The 14,914-nt window shown below is 42.0% G+C and overlaps 1 protein-coding gene across 2 annotated transcripts in view; it reads left to right on the top strand.

Annotated features, from left to right (window-relative positions):
* Positions 1 to 14,914, top strand: part of LOC118585520 (IQCJ-SCHIP1 readthrough transcript protein) — a 745,628-nt gene that overhangs the window by 159,820 nt on the left and 570,894 nt on the right. For both annotated transcript variants that reach the window (XM_036190174.1, XM_036190175.1), the window contains one exon: positions 7,554 to 7,689. In XM_036190174.1, the coding sequence (XP_036046067.1) occupies positions 7,554 to 7,689 (136 nt within the window). The remainder of the gene's footprint in view (positions 1 to 7,553; positions 7,690 to 14,914) is intronic.

Consider the following 14,914-nt stretch of genomic DNA (forward strand, 5'->3'; position numbering starts at 1 on the left):
CGACAGATTTATAATATCCTGCTGAGTAGAGAAAAGACATCCATACCACTGCAAATCAGTGCCAGCCTTACACATCCTTAAGAGGATCACCTCGGTGTGAGTATCCAGCCTACGCTTCGTGATAAGCCCAGACACAGCTTCTGAACCAGCCAGGCACCCTGCTAGGAAGTTCTGTGCCTCGATTCCCGATAAATGAATCTGGCTGTGGAACTGCTTCATGCAAGCACGTGTCCGTTTCACTACAGAACTTGCTGGAGTGCGAGCACAGGCTGCCTGGTTGTTAGGAATCTCATTAAGATGCGGTCCTGTTAATGCAAAGGTGCTTCAGAGGAAAGTGGCTGTATGGGAAAAAAAAAAAAGAGAGAGAGTACTTCATCAAATGATAGAAATAAGTTAGGAAAAGGGCACGGTCTTCTTTTTTTAAGTTTTCATCATTTCCAATATGTCAATGCAGAGGAGTGGGAACCAAGAGGGGGAATAAGTAGAGAAAAACCCAAATCTCTGGGTTTTTGAGTCCAGCCAGCAGAGAGAGCTGAGGCCTTATGAGTTTATGTTTGCTGGTTTGATGGGGGGGTGAGGGGGCGCTCAGCTCAGTGAAGTGTAAATGAATGCTTTTTATCTCTCCTAATAACTCTGAACCCCATTTCCAGTCACTGGAGGGGATTGAGGGGAGAGAGCTTAATCTTGCCCTATAATGGAATTTGAGTCCTATCAGAGAATTTACTCCAGCTCAGTGACTTTTGTCTAATCTGGTTATTAAATTCTTAACTCCCAGGGCAGGTGGTATATCTTCCCTACACACACACACACACACACACACACACACACACACACACACACACAGAGAGAGAGAGAGAGAGAGAGAGAGAAAGAGAGACAGAGAGAGAGACAGAGAGAGACAGAGACAGAGAGACAGAGAGGCAGAGAGGCAGAGAGACAGAGACAGAGAGAAAGAGACAGAGAGAGAGAGGCAAAAAGAGGCAGAGAGAGAGAGAGAGAGAGAGAGAGAGAGAGAGAGAGAGAGAGATCATATAGCCCACACCTTCACCCCCTCTGTGCCCACCTCCTTTACCTCCTCCTTCCCTGGTCTCCTCTCTGCTGCAGACTGTTTTCTTTCTTCTGTGCTTAACTGCCTGAGGATTTTCAGTTCCCCTGCCAATGATGAGCACTTGGGCTTCTAGGTGGCTGTCTCTTTTAAGGTGGCTCCAAGGCTTGGAATCCTGGAGGATGGGACCACGGGGCCTACCAGGAGCCCTCACAAATGCAGACTTTACCTCCTCGTTGGCTCTGTCTCTTGTTCTTCTAGGCATGTCTTTTGTGACAAGCTTCCCCCAAGACCTAGGCATCCTTACAGGGAAGGCCATGTCCATCCTTGCTTCCCAAGGGACAGTGTTCAGGCATAAAGAGAACTAATACAAAAGCCTTTGTTGGAGCTCCCAGGGTCACCCTCCAATGTCACAGGCTTTGTCTTAGAGCCTCTGACCTCTGTTGGTGGTGGCAACTTAAACATCTGGCTTCTCCTGATGAAGGAGAAGAGTAAGGGTCATTTTTATCATGCAATCTTCCGGAGACATCTCCCTCTTCCCTGATGAAAAAGTACTGTAGGCTCCAGTGCAGGGTATGAACAACTGAACCGCAAAGGCAGAGAGAGACCCAGGTGAGCCAATCTCCAAATATAGAAGACAAGCAAGAAGAGAACTTGTCTCAGTGTGGACAGCCTGTCCTGTGTGAGTGTGAACCCTGGCATGGGCTGTGGGGCAGGACAAGATCCCTTCAGTTAACTTCTCACAGTCTGGACATGGTTAAAAGGAAAGCATTTGGAAAAAAAAAAAAAGTGCAAACCAGTAATGTGTAGGGCAAAGTCAAAAGAAGGAAGTGGAGGCCTCAATAGGTGTCACAGTGGGGTGAGGGAGGGGAGAGGGAAGGAGAGGAAGGGGGAGGGAAGGAGAGATATTAAAGTGTCAGCAAAGGCGCATTACCTGGCTCACAAACACAGCTGGTAAGAGGTCATTCTGAGTTTTAGACTTGGATGATCAATAGTCTGTGTCAAAAGGAAAATAATCAGGATCACACAGGATTCATGGAAGGCATTTAGGGGCAATGAAGGGCAAGTTCCCCACAAATGAGTAGTAGCAAACCTCTGGCAGCCAAGTGAAAACACCCAGATGAAGGATGCTAGCGCAGCCTGAGGAGTACAGTTGAGCATTCTCTGAGCGGAGGCTAGAATGGTCTGGCCATGAAAGTGTACAATAAATGAATGTCAAATCCCTGTGGGAAAAGGTGACCCCTCTCAGACCCCCTGAGCAACATCCTTCACATCTGGACCACAGTTTGCAGGTTATAAGTGAATATCAAGAAATTCCTACCAATTTAAACCATTACTTATGCTTTGGCAATGTTTTACAACAGAACAACATGTAGATGTTTTGAACATTAGTCATTTTTTTCATCTGAAAAAAAATATTTGACGTGTAGATAACTTGCAGGGAAAAAAAGTGTTGAGCTTTCAGAATTTGTGAGGCTATTTCATAAAAAGCGACACTAAATCACATTGTTAAAGCATAATCCCCGCCTACTTGGGCTAGTTAGTTTAAAACAACTTGACACAAACTATAGTCACCTGGGAAGAAGAACCCTCAATTGAGGAATCACCTCCATCAAAGTGGCCAGTGGGTGCTTGTGGGAGCGTTTTCTTGGTTAATGATTGATGTCAGAGTTCACTATGACCCAGTGGACTGTGAGTAATGCCACACCTTGACAGGTGGTCTTGAATTACCTAAGCAGTTGAATTGAAGAAGCCAGGCGAAGCAAGCCATTAAGCATCGTCCTCCATGCCCTCTGCTCCAGGTCTTGCCTCCAGGTTCCTGCCTTGGGTTCCTATTCTAGCTTCTCTCCATGATGGACCCGTGAGCTGAAATAAACTCTATTCTCCCCAAATTGCTTTTATCATAGCAACTAAAACATGGCTACAGCCAAAAATGTAGTTTATAGAAGATACATGAGCAGTTGAGAGCACAAACTTTGGAATTTGAGCAACTCAAATTTAAATCCGAGCCCAGCTCTCACCTACCATGTGGCACTGGGAACCCTGGCAGCCTCTGCTTTCCCTTGTACTTCATCCCTAGCAGGATTATAATGATTTTCTGGGAGAACACTAGAGAAAACTGTTCAGCCTACTCTAGATTTCCCATCCAAATGTGTCTTTTTCCAGCGTATTTATATGTCCACCTGGTCCTCAAAGCACATCCTGCCACTCTTTGAGGATCCAGAACAGCACATTGACGTGTGATTTGCATGTAACCTGAAAGTATCTGTTATGTCTTTTGTTTTCTCAAACAATAATAGTAGCTTACCCAGGCCTGCTCTGTCTGTCATGGCTGGGGCTGAAGGATGTACATATGTTACCAGTTGCCTTCTTGAAAGAATTAGAAAGAAATTTATTATTATATGTTCCAATTGTGGAAGCACAAAATGGAGGCCAGACTGTTTAGCATTTTGCTTAAGGCCACAGCTAATGAGAAGTAAAACCAGTCAAGAACATCTATCATGCTAAACACACTTCCTTGTGAGGTAGAACTTTTTCTTCAAGCAATTTCTAAAACATAATGTTAGAAAAATATATTTGTTAATTAGCTACTCACCATATTTCAAAACTACCAAGACAGTGATGCATCTATGTGGGTGATCATTGCTCTAGGGATTTTAGTCTTGTGGGAGGAAATTGGACTTGCAGGGAAAGAGACCAATCTGATAGGTTTTGTTTTCAGTGGTTAGCACTGTCTTGGGAGAGCTCTCCCCGGTATTGGACTCCTGTCTCCTTATGTGCCTCATATCAGAAGAATTCTGTCTTCTTAATGAAGAGTGCTATGTAATTAAGACCCAGGTTGTCTAAATTAACCTGTGATGGGGCAGTCTCCAAAACAGCCTGTTAGCTCCACCACCTTCTCGGGGTCTCCTGCCTGACTCCCATCCTCTTTTCCATGTCTTTTCTTCCACCTCTGTCCCCTCCTCAATCTAATCCACCCCCCTAGGGCCCAATTCAAATCCCAGAACTCCCCAAACCTTCTCTGAGCGTCTCAGCCCTGTCTGGAAGCTCTGTTCCTACTCTTAGGAGACAGGTTATCTGGTGGCAATGAGGATGGTACCCACTGTCAGGCTCCTGCTACAAAACAGACGTAAGTAGACAGACTAAGGTCAGAAATGGCAAACAGCATAAGGAAAGAGAGGTAAGAACTGATATCCAAAGTCTGACTTCAAAAAACAGTCAGCTTCTGTTACGAATGGTGCTTGTATTTTAGGATGCAAGACTGAACAAGATACATTCCCTTATTTCAACCTGTTTTAAAAACATTATATTGATAGCATCGTTTAATTTTAAAAATAAAATGTCAAGGTAGTCTATACGGTGTATCCATAATAGAGATTTGTTAGCTGGAATTATGGTAAAGCTAGCATGAGAAAGCGGTGGCTTTGACTGTGGGTTTGGAGCTTCTATGTTCTCTTTTAATCCCCTCTCTCAGCATTTGAAGATGGTATTAGCAATGCTCGATATTAGAACACTTTACTGTTTGAAAGTCATGTTAGAGGTATAGTTTAAGGTGAAGTAGTGTTGGATAAAAATACTCTTCTCGGGCCCAGAAACTAATGATATCATGGCTGCTCCATTAAAAAATAATAATGCCATAATTTAGTACAATAGTCTAATATGACACAAATGGCTTGTTATTTTTAACCTCTGAAATGAGTTTAAAGTCATTATCCAATCCGCAATGTAGTCTTTAAAACTGTAATTATTAAGATAAAAAATAACAGGGTAATATGCTTTCAACTACATATAATTGTTTCTGTGTATGTGTACAATGGCTATAAGTCAGGTGTTCAAAAATAACACGAAGCATACTAAGGAATTAAGAGCGCATAGAAATGTTTTAATACATATTTTAAAATAGTAAATACTTTATATCTTCCTACAATTTAAAAGACACTAGACATTGTTACAGTATTTATCAATGAAAGAAGATATCTACCCACTTAGAAGAAATGAACCCTGCTTCCTTAATTTCTGACGTAAAGGAAATTATCGTGTCACCCTCTGGATTCCACAAAACTAAGGGGAAGGGGATGTTTAACCAAGTTCAAACCTTTGTAAAGCTCTCACTTTCCCTTCGGGCAACATCTTTGGGTCTCTAAAGAGTTACACCGCCCCCTGGTGTTCAGCATGCTAAAATGTAACAACACTGTTTCAAATTACACATTTTATTTTTTTTGAATAGTCAAGGTAGGGTTTTGTTGTTGTTGCTTTTGTTTGTTTTCCTTGCTTGCTTCTTTTTTTTTTTTCTTAAACAAAGGCTATGGAAGGATACCTTGGAGTCTTATAAACTCTTGGATGTCATATGGGCCATAAATATATTATTTAACTTTTTGCTTCTTTTAAATGAAACATCTTTTGAGACTTTAATGGTTAGAGTTTATCCAACATGCTTCTGAAGTGTTCGCTGAGTTCTGAAGGACCTCCATACCTTCAGATCATGTGACTCACTAATAACTCCCAAAAGTTTTCAGCATTTTAATGAAGACTGTCCCCAAAGAAGCAGTGGGATGACCTGTGGGACTTTAAAATTCTGTTTAAAACCTTAAAGCCGAGGACAAATCAACAAGGGTGCATTGTGTTCAAGCAGTGAGCAATAAAACATTCTGCAATTACCATTCAGAGCAGAGCCAGACCTCACTCTAGGGGGAGCTGAGCTGTGTATGGAGGACTTTTGTCTTAGGGTTTTATTGCTGTGAAGAGACACTATGACCACAGCAACTCTTATAAAGGAAAACATTTCATTGGGTCTAGCTTATGGGTTCAGGGGTTTAGTCCATTGTCATGGCAGGAAGCATAGAGGTGTGCAGGCAGACAGGGTGCTAAGAGTTCCACGCCTGGATCAGCAGGCAGCCAAAGGAGGGAGGGACGGAGGGAGGGAAGGAGGGAGAGAGAAAGGGAGAGAGAGAGACAGAGAGAGAGAGAGAGACAGACAGAGACAGACACTGACTGGGCCTAGCTTGAGCATTTGCAACCTCCAAACCTATCCTCAGCTACACACTTCCTCCAACAAGGCCATACCCAGTAATAGTGGCAGTCCCTGGTGACCAAGCATTCAAATACATAAGCCTCTGGGGGATGCTACTACTTTAACCACCACAGCTCTTAAGAAATCTTGCTTTAGAATTCTACCCAAGCCACAAGGAGCATAGAACAGGGTCCCAGAAAAGGAATCTGACCTCCAAAGCATAAGCTCCCTGTGCTGAAGCTCCATCGCTTCAGGATTGGCATCTGAATCCAAGGCATTGCTTTCATAGTACCTTCTAGAATTTTCCTCGAATATTATAATTCACAAAACCTTAATTAATTAGGAAAACAATAAAGTTCAATAATATGATGGCATTTTGTGTTCCTTATATTCACTGGCTATTGAGAATTGATGGTATTCAATTCTCTTTGGGGAAAGAATTCCTCTCTGAGCAAGAGGTATCAGTTTGTTCATATACCAATAACTTTAATGACTCCACTCACATGGAAGAGAGTAGAAGGTCTGGTGCTTCCAGGAGTCTAGCTGGGGTAGTGACAGATACTAGGTTATCACTTTAGAATACCGAGTTCTGGCAGTTGGTGTGCACATCCAAATGCCCAGGAAAATTTCCAGTACACTCGCTGACTGCCCATGAACTTAGACACATTACTGTCTGAGTTTGGAGCCAGTGATCCATTAAAAGTTCCTTAACTTTAACACAGAAACAGGACAGGTGCCTATTTTTTAGAAAGGCTTTTGTTTTTCTGATATAAACCATAGGTTAAAATAATGAACTGCCTAGAGTGACATATTAAAAAGCCACCCGACGACCTGTTACTTTGGTGTCTTAAATAGCACAGGGCACTTTCACATATTCGCCATTACCTGTGTCAACCTACAGCATGTCAAGTAAATGACTGCGGTGTTCTTGTGGGTTTGTCCTGGGATGAGGGCCACCAGACTGCCGCATCTGGCCATGCAGACACACTGCCCAGTGTTGTGAATGCTACCTTGAGATCCGTGTGTGTAGAATCCCAGGAATGTGCTCTGTTGTCTCTGTCCAGAGCCTAGGCATGGAACAGACCATCTAACGCCATGCATTGAATGAATGAGTATATAATCATCAGCTATTAATTTTTCTCAAAGATGAGAAATTGAAATATTTGGTGTCCCATGAATCAAAGAACATAGCGCCCAATCAGTTTGACTTTCTCTGATGTTTTACCCCTATCCTCCCACCCCAACTTGATTGACTTTTTCAGGCTGAGTTAGGCTAGTCAAGTCTGAGAAAGACACAGTCCAGTTGGTTTTGTTGTTGTTACTGTTTTGTTTTAAAATCCAGTCTTGGTAGCCAAAATGCAGCTAAAGCCCAAACGTTCTTTCTTGAGGCACAATTTATCCTACAGTTTCTCTGTCTCTAAACCAATCCCCGCCTCCGTGCCCTTCTGAGTCTGTGGGTGATGACTGCCAGTGACATATTGCTGGGTTTTTCTGCAGCATTCAGCGAGCATGGCGAGAGTACTTGCAGAGGCAGGACCCCCTGGAGAAGAGGAGCCCATCCCCACCCTCTGTCTCTTCAGACAAGCTGAGCAGCTCCGTCAGCATGAACACCTTCTCCGACAGCAGCACACCTGTGAGTGTCCCCTGCCAGCTTGCTTGGACTGGCTTGCGCCGCATATGGATGGCCTGGGCTCTGGTTCCAAGAAAAGATGTTGAGGTGGTTTGCTATGGGGGGTGGGTCTGTGTCGCTTATTTGCTACATGGGAGCCCGACAGTGAGGCTCTTGACATCTTAGAACTAAGACAAGATTCACGAGCCCAAAATGTACTTGACTGCATCCGTAGAGAGGGGATTTTCTGCGATCTCGTTTCTCTATCTCTGAGGTGGGCGCTAGCTACCCTCCTCCGCCTTTCTTATGATGTGTTTGCACTGGTATGTGCCTGTGTGATGCTCGTGTGGTTTGAAAGCCAGCTTCATTATTAGGATTAGAAAGAGAACTTTTGAAAGGAATAATTGAAGGCGATTACAGACTGAAATGGTCTGATATGGGTTGAGTGTGCCCGTGGCTACATGGGTTACACATGTCTCTTAGGGCTGCCTACTGGGCTCTGGGAAACCTGGGGCATGTGTAGGTGTAGGACAGATGTGGACAAGTGACGCTCTCCAGGAAACGCCAGAAATTCAGAGTTTTAACTGATGTCGACCATTAAAGAAGATTTGAAAGGGAAGCATGGTTTTTGCACACTGAAGTTGGCTCACTGACCACCAGTTAAAGAACACTTGGGTAGGGTATTGGGTAATAGAATGAATGCATCTGCTATAAGCCTCTGTTTTCAAAGCTCTAAATGATGGAGGGGGGTGGAGCGGGAGGGATTCATCACTAGGCGCTGGCAAACTGGAGCTCAGGGACTTTCGCCTTTATGGTGGTTTATTTGTAAATAATCAATGAAATGATGAAAAGTTGGGAAGAGGTGAATATTTAAAGTATATTGTTTGTTTGTTTGAATTATTCCTCTGATACTTTGCTGTCCTGTTTTTTCAGTCTTATAATGAGATCAGGCAGAAGTTACTTTCTTCAAAATGTGTTCAGAAGACTGCATGGCTTGGCATATTGTTTAATAATTTTGTGTGGATATGAGTTATTTATAAGAAATAATAAGCTCGTTTTACAGCTGTGAAGTAGATCTGATTTCCAAGGACCCCAGAACTGGACATTTGGATCAACGGCTCCCGCGCACTGGCCTCCCGGTCACTAGAGGGCGCCTGTGAACCACATTGAAAAATGCTGGGCCTCCGGGTTGGGCAAGGCTCTTGATTTATGAGAAAAAGAGAAAGTGAAAATTGAGTCCTTAGGATGCCTTTGCTGTGAATGCCAATAGAAAACGCAATTAAATGATTTGAAGATTCCATTTGAAGGACGGAAACTCGATTTCAGAAATAATTTTGTCTGTGAATTAGGGGTTCAGATTCACGTCTCTTGTAGAGCCGAAAGCAGTGATTCTCAACCTGTAGGTTCCAACCCCAGTGACAAACCTCGGTCTCCAAAACTATTTACATTACGATTCATAACGGTAGCAGAGCAACAGTTATGAAGTAGTATCAAGATATTTTTATAGTGCGTGTGTGTGGTCACCACAACACGAGGAATGGTATTAGAGATCGCAACATTAGGAGGGTTGAGAACCACCGTTCTAAAAGCTCCCAGTTCAGGACACTTAGCTGCCATGCTGAGTCTGATGACCTATTGTGTGTGTGTTCTTTCGCCTTTGGAAGTTGTTGAAATCTTAGATTATATCCTAGTCCTACATTTTTCACTGATACACTGTTTCAATCTTAGCACCTCAAGTGTTTTGTGAGTAGATGGTGGTTTGTCCGTTCCTATGGGTGGCCCTGTGTATTTGTATCTGCTCATGGTGTTGGGCTAGCTTAGCTCCAGAGTTCCCAGAATCTTTTTCTAATAGAGGAGCTTGCATTGTCCAAATGTCTTCTATTAAGTGAGTTTTTTGTAAGGTATGTATGTCATCTAGTGTCATCTTTTACCTCAGTGGGCTGAGGGACAAAGACATGTCTAGACAGCTACAAAAAGTAAGAGTTAAACAGATTAAAAAAAAATCATTATTGCAATCTACTCTCAGCAAGTAAGCAGAGACTGCTGAGTTCTAATAGACGTTATTGATTATAATAATGACTTCCATATTAGTGGTGGCAGGCATGTGACACCAACTGTACAAAAAGAAGACATGAAAGATATGTACAAAATATAAGACATAAGCAATACTAGATGTTGAACTGTTTCCAAGCCTCCAGGCTGTCAGGAAGGCAAATATCCAAGACTTAATTGTATTCTCTCAACACTGGGCATCAAGCCTATGTGGACACTCAAGGAATTTTTTTTTTTTTTAAATCTGTGCTTAGTGGTTTAAAATCAGTACAGACGAATGAATGTTCTCTTACCTTCCATGATTATCACTGTGACAAAGCCCCTTACAGGAACATTATCTTTACATCTTTTGGGGTTTGCAACCCACACAGAACAAAGCAGAAAATGATTTTGATTTACTTTTAGCCCCCTGCCAGACACACTGCTCCTACATCCTCATGAGGCCCATTGTGAGGTTTGGTTTCCTGCCCACTGTGAGTGGGGCTAAAGTTTATGCAGGGCATAGGATGGCCCCTGGCCCAATATGGACTAAGTCTGTCTTAAAGACAGGAGAGTTTAGCAAATGACCAGCAAAATCATTCCCTGGACCTGACTAGTGTTACTTCTCTTCCATTTTGCTGAATCTCTTGCTGTTTCTGCCTAGACCATTATCAGTTTTCTTGAATGTGATCAACAAACTGTCTTGTCTCTAATCAGCTACTCTGCACCCCCACACTGTCATAGCTACAGTTACTGACTGTCCCAGGTGCCTGTCCAGGTATGCATTACATGGGAAAGCATCTCCTTGATCCGATTTAATCCTCCCGCTGACTTGAGTATGGCACTTCTGAGTGCTTCTCCTTACTGTTTTGGCAGAGCATAGTGGCTAATATAGTTCTCAGAATATATCTGTTTTAAAGTGTGAAACCGTGGTCAGGTGTAAGTATGAGCTCCCAACGTCAGTTTAAGAAGAGCTGAAGACTTGGCACATACCAAGCCCTTGCCTAATATGGTCCATGGGTTCTTCATCCAGTCTTTTCAATGACAATGCAAAAGAGGCACAATTATTATCTCCACTTCACAGACGATGAAAATAAGACTTCAAAGATAAGTAGCCACCCTTGGATTACGCACTGTGGAGCTTGTGTGCTCCCTCTTCCATCATTTCATAGCTCTTGAAAACAAGCCTGCATTTCGGCATGGTCAAGCTGGAGGGGTAGCAATCAGCTAATGCATTTATAAGACTACTCTACAATTTGATAGCTCTAAACAGTGAATGAAACAATTGAAAAAAATCCATTTGATTTTATAAATTGCCATATTCCATGCTCTTTGATTAAAGTCTCAAACCTCAGCTGTCCCACGGCAAATTAAAGAGCAACAGGAGGGAAGATAATATTAATTTATGTTAGCAATTTGCATATTAAGTGCCCGCATACTGTAGTGTATCATATGGTAACTGAAAAGTTTTGTTTTAGAAATGAGAAACTTGAATAGCAACTGTTATTGGGAAGTGGAAATTGAAGGTGTCAAAGTGAGAAAGAGTTAATGTTTCTGCCTCAAAAACCTTCATTAATTGGCAAGGACAACAATGGTTACACTGTGCACTTTTTATTAGTCAGATTTCTGCATTAAAATGCACTTAGTTCTCAGCTCTGAATAATTAGTAATTTGACTAATAAAACACAGACTCCGAGACTGGTGACCTGTTTAGTGTCACTAGTATATAGCTCTGCAAATTCAGAAAGCCCTCAGAGGTGGTTAGGAGATGTTTTTGTACCATTTGGCTTAACTTCATTGCCAAGACCCCTCCTGCCCTTTAAACCATGCCCATCTCCTCTCTATTGGGTCTTATGTTATCTTCCTGGGCTTCAGCCACTATTTCCACGAGTTTCAGACATCTCTTGAGAAGGTCCTTCTCCATCTGCAACTGGGAACAACACCCACCTCAGAGGTGGATTGGTGTTGCTATGAAGATTAAATGACATGCCATCTGTAAAACTCCGCATGGAACCTGGGGCCCCGGGCTCTTGAAGAAGTCTTTGGTTGAATGTGTCCTTGATATAATGTTCAATGCACGTTTCTCATAGCACTGTGGAAAATTTGTACACTACAGGAAGAAAGTTTTTGATTTGGTACTGATTGGGGTCCATACAGCACCTGTTTGAGGTTCTCCAAATGAATCCATCAGAATCAACTTGACCTAGAAATGAATATATGGGTGTGCACATACATACATACATACATACATACATACATACATACATATATATACACACATATACATATATATGAGGTCTACATAATAGAAAGAGTACATCATTAAGCATGTATTTTAGTGTTTACCTTACCAAAGACTTTCAGTTGCTGAGAATGAAACAAGATTTGAGTGTTTGTGTTAGCGTGAGTGGGCATCTCCTGAGAGATTACACTTTACACATAGTAAAGGAGTTGTAGATTATTCTCCTCCTTCCAGAGGACTGGGAAGACCCTTGTCCACAAGAATGAGGGGTAAGCTTCATTCCAGCTGCTGCAGAAGCCCAGCCCTGAGGGATTACCTCAATCTCAAGCCAGAGGAGTATAGTTCTAAGCAAGTGCAAGGACAGAGGTCTGGACTACCTGAAGGTCCCAGTGCCTTAGTTGTCTTGGAGAGAAGGGCTGCCAGCTCTTCTGATGTCTAGCTTTGTTCTAGTGGCCCTAGCATTTAGCAAGGGTGCCTAGACATTCACTGATTGATGGCCATTAGACCCACCCAAGGATTTCCAAATATTCCAAAGGTCAGTGATGCCCCTGAGGTCAGATCCACACCCAGCCTCACATCACCCTCACGTTTTATTACTCATTTGGATCTCTAATATCCAACTTTAAATACACCAGGAGAAATCTGCTGATTGAAGGGGTTTACGGTCAAGTCATACCCACTCAGGGGGAGAGCACACTGGGCTCTCAAAAAAGCTTTGCAGTGACCCTCTCCAATACAGTCTCAAGTGTTGTAACAGCAGACAGTGCAAACCTCGTGATGTTTAATAATTTAAAAACCTAAATTTTCTGGGTCAGGGGCAAGTTACAGGATTATACCCAGATGTTACCAATTTAGATCCCTTGAGTCTTAGTGTTTCGGTACCCAAATGCCATCTTTCCCCCTTTTTCTCAGACCCCCCAAAAAGCACAGAGAATGGAATAGCCATATGAAAAAAGGGAAGAATTCTTGATATTTACCTAGGAGCAGATATAGTTCTCTTTAAATCTGAATCATTGAAAATAAATTTGCCAAGTTTCAGAAATTATTTTAATAATGTATAACAATGAATGACAGTGTGCAAAAGGTATTTTTGTATAAAAATATCTTCGCACATTCCTATTTTTGTATCTTTGAATATTCACTGATAATACAGATTCCTTTTTCCAATATTCTTTAACTTCATTGTTTGAGGATATTTTCCCCCTGGCAGTTTTTAAAAATGAGCAAGCTGTTTTGATTTAGGAATTTAAAAAAACCCAAGGTTCAGAGAACATTGTGGAAGAAGTGGAGGAAAGGTGATTGAGAGCCAGAGGACCAGGCAATATGCTATGAGATTGTGTCTTCCAGCTTCACCCATAATACCTCAACAATATGGCTGCCTAGACAAGACCTAAATAATCACGATACCAACAGACATGAGAACATGGAAGGGGAAATTTGCATGGAGCCCTAGTCAAAGAATTACAGTCAAGCTGAAAGAGGGAGAGTTAGTCCTCCCTAGGGATGAGCCTCTCATCAATTATCTGACACCTAGTGGTCATCCCTGAAGTCATATAAGGACAAGCAACACTAAACTGACTTAGTAAGTTGTATTCATATATCTATGAACACACACACACACACACACACACACACACACACACACACACACCAAGAATAATTAAGGAAAAAGAAGCCATGAATTTGAGAGGGCATGAGAGGAGACCTGGGAGCAGCTTGAAGGAAGAGAGAAAGGAGAACAATGATGCAATTACATTTTAATTTTAAAAAATAATAAAATGATATGTGTTTGGAGAGGTGGCTCAGCATTTTAATATACTGGCTGCTCTTCCAGAGGACCTGGGTTTGATTCTAAGCACCTACATGGTGGCTCACAACTACCTATAACTTCAGGGGATCAAATGTCCTTTTCTTGCTTTCACAGGTATTAGGCAAGACATGTACACATGCAGACAAAACACCCACACAAATAAAATAAGTAATAATAATAATTTATAAACTTAGAAACTGATATTTAAATTTAAAGTAAAAATTTTAAAATTGCTGACACTAAACATTGACTGATGTGCAAAATTGTGACTTCATTGATCACTAATTCCTTTACTCTCCTAATATAATCAAGGCACCTTCAGTATCTAAAAGCTTATATAGAGGCCTACGTGTGGATGCAAAGCACTAGTCACTTGTACCTTGCCATCGATAAACACAACAAAAAGGAAATCTCATTTTGTTGTAGTTTCCTAAAGCACAGACCAAAGCCATGGTCCTCCAGTCTGTACTCTACAACTTACATCACAGAAGATGGCAGGTCTCTGTTTGAGATCCAGACTGCATCCTCATCACCATCACACCAGACTACATCAGGTCACTGATTTCATCTTCTGAGAATGAAGAACATGCTAGGATCCAAAGAGAAGTGAGAGGTGGTGGGAATGGATGTGTTCCACTTTCGTAGCTCTTTTTCTTGGAAATCTTTTGGTCTGTGTTCTCTTGGTTTACCCAGTATGAATGAGACATCTTTGGTGTGGGGAGAGTACAGAGTTACCATCCTGGATTTGATCCATCTTGTTAATTTACTTCACTTTTCTGCAGCTGAGTGCCTATTGAGTGCTAGGCCACTGAACTAGGACACTAGGACACAGTAATCACCAATAAACCAAACAAACCTTACAACCTGTACCCTTGCAGTATTATACAATTCCCTACGCATGATCAGCAGTTCTTGTAACAAACATACTGGTAGCTTAGAAGAGATACTCAAATTTTGTTTTATTACTTGGGTAGAAATCTGGAATCTTGTACTATTAACAAAGTCTAACAGCTACAACATCTAGAAGCAGAATTTTCCAGAACATGGTTCCAGAAGCAGTAGTAGTTTTATAGGACATGAACAGGCATTACTTGAAAGGGAGATAAGATAAGTCAATTTACTCACCCTAGGACTTTGTAGGTTTCCATTGTCTCAATGCAAGCTTC

The sequence above is a fragment of the Onychomys torridus genome, chromosome 6, assembly GCF_903995425.1.
Source record: "Onychomys torridus chromosome 6, mOncTor1.1, whole genome shotgun sequence".
Classification (NCBI taxonomy): domain Eukaryota; kingdom Metazoa; phylum Chordata; class Mammalia; order Rodentia; family Cricetidae; genus Onychomys; species Onychomys torridus.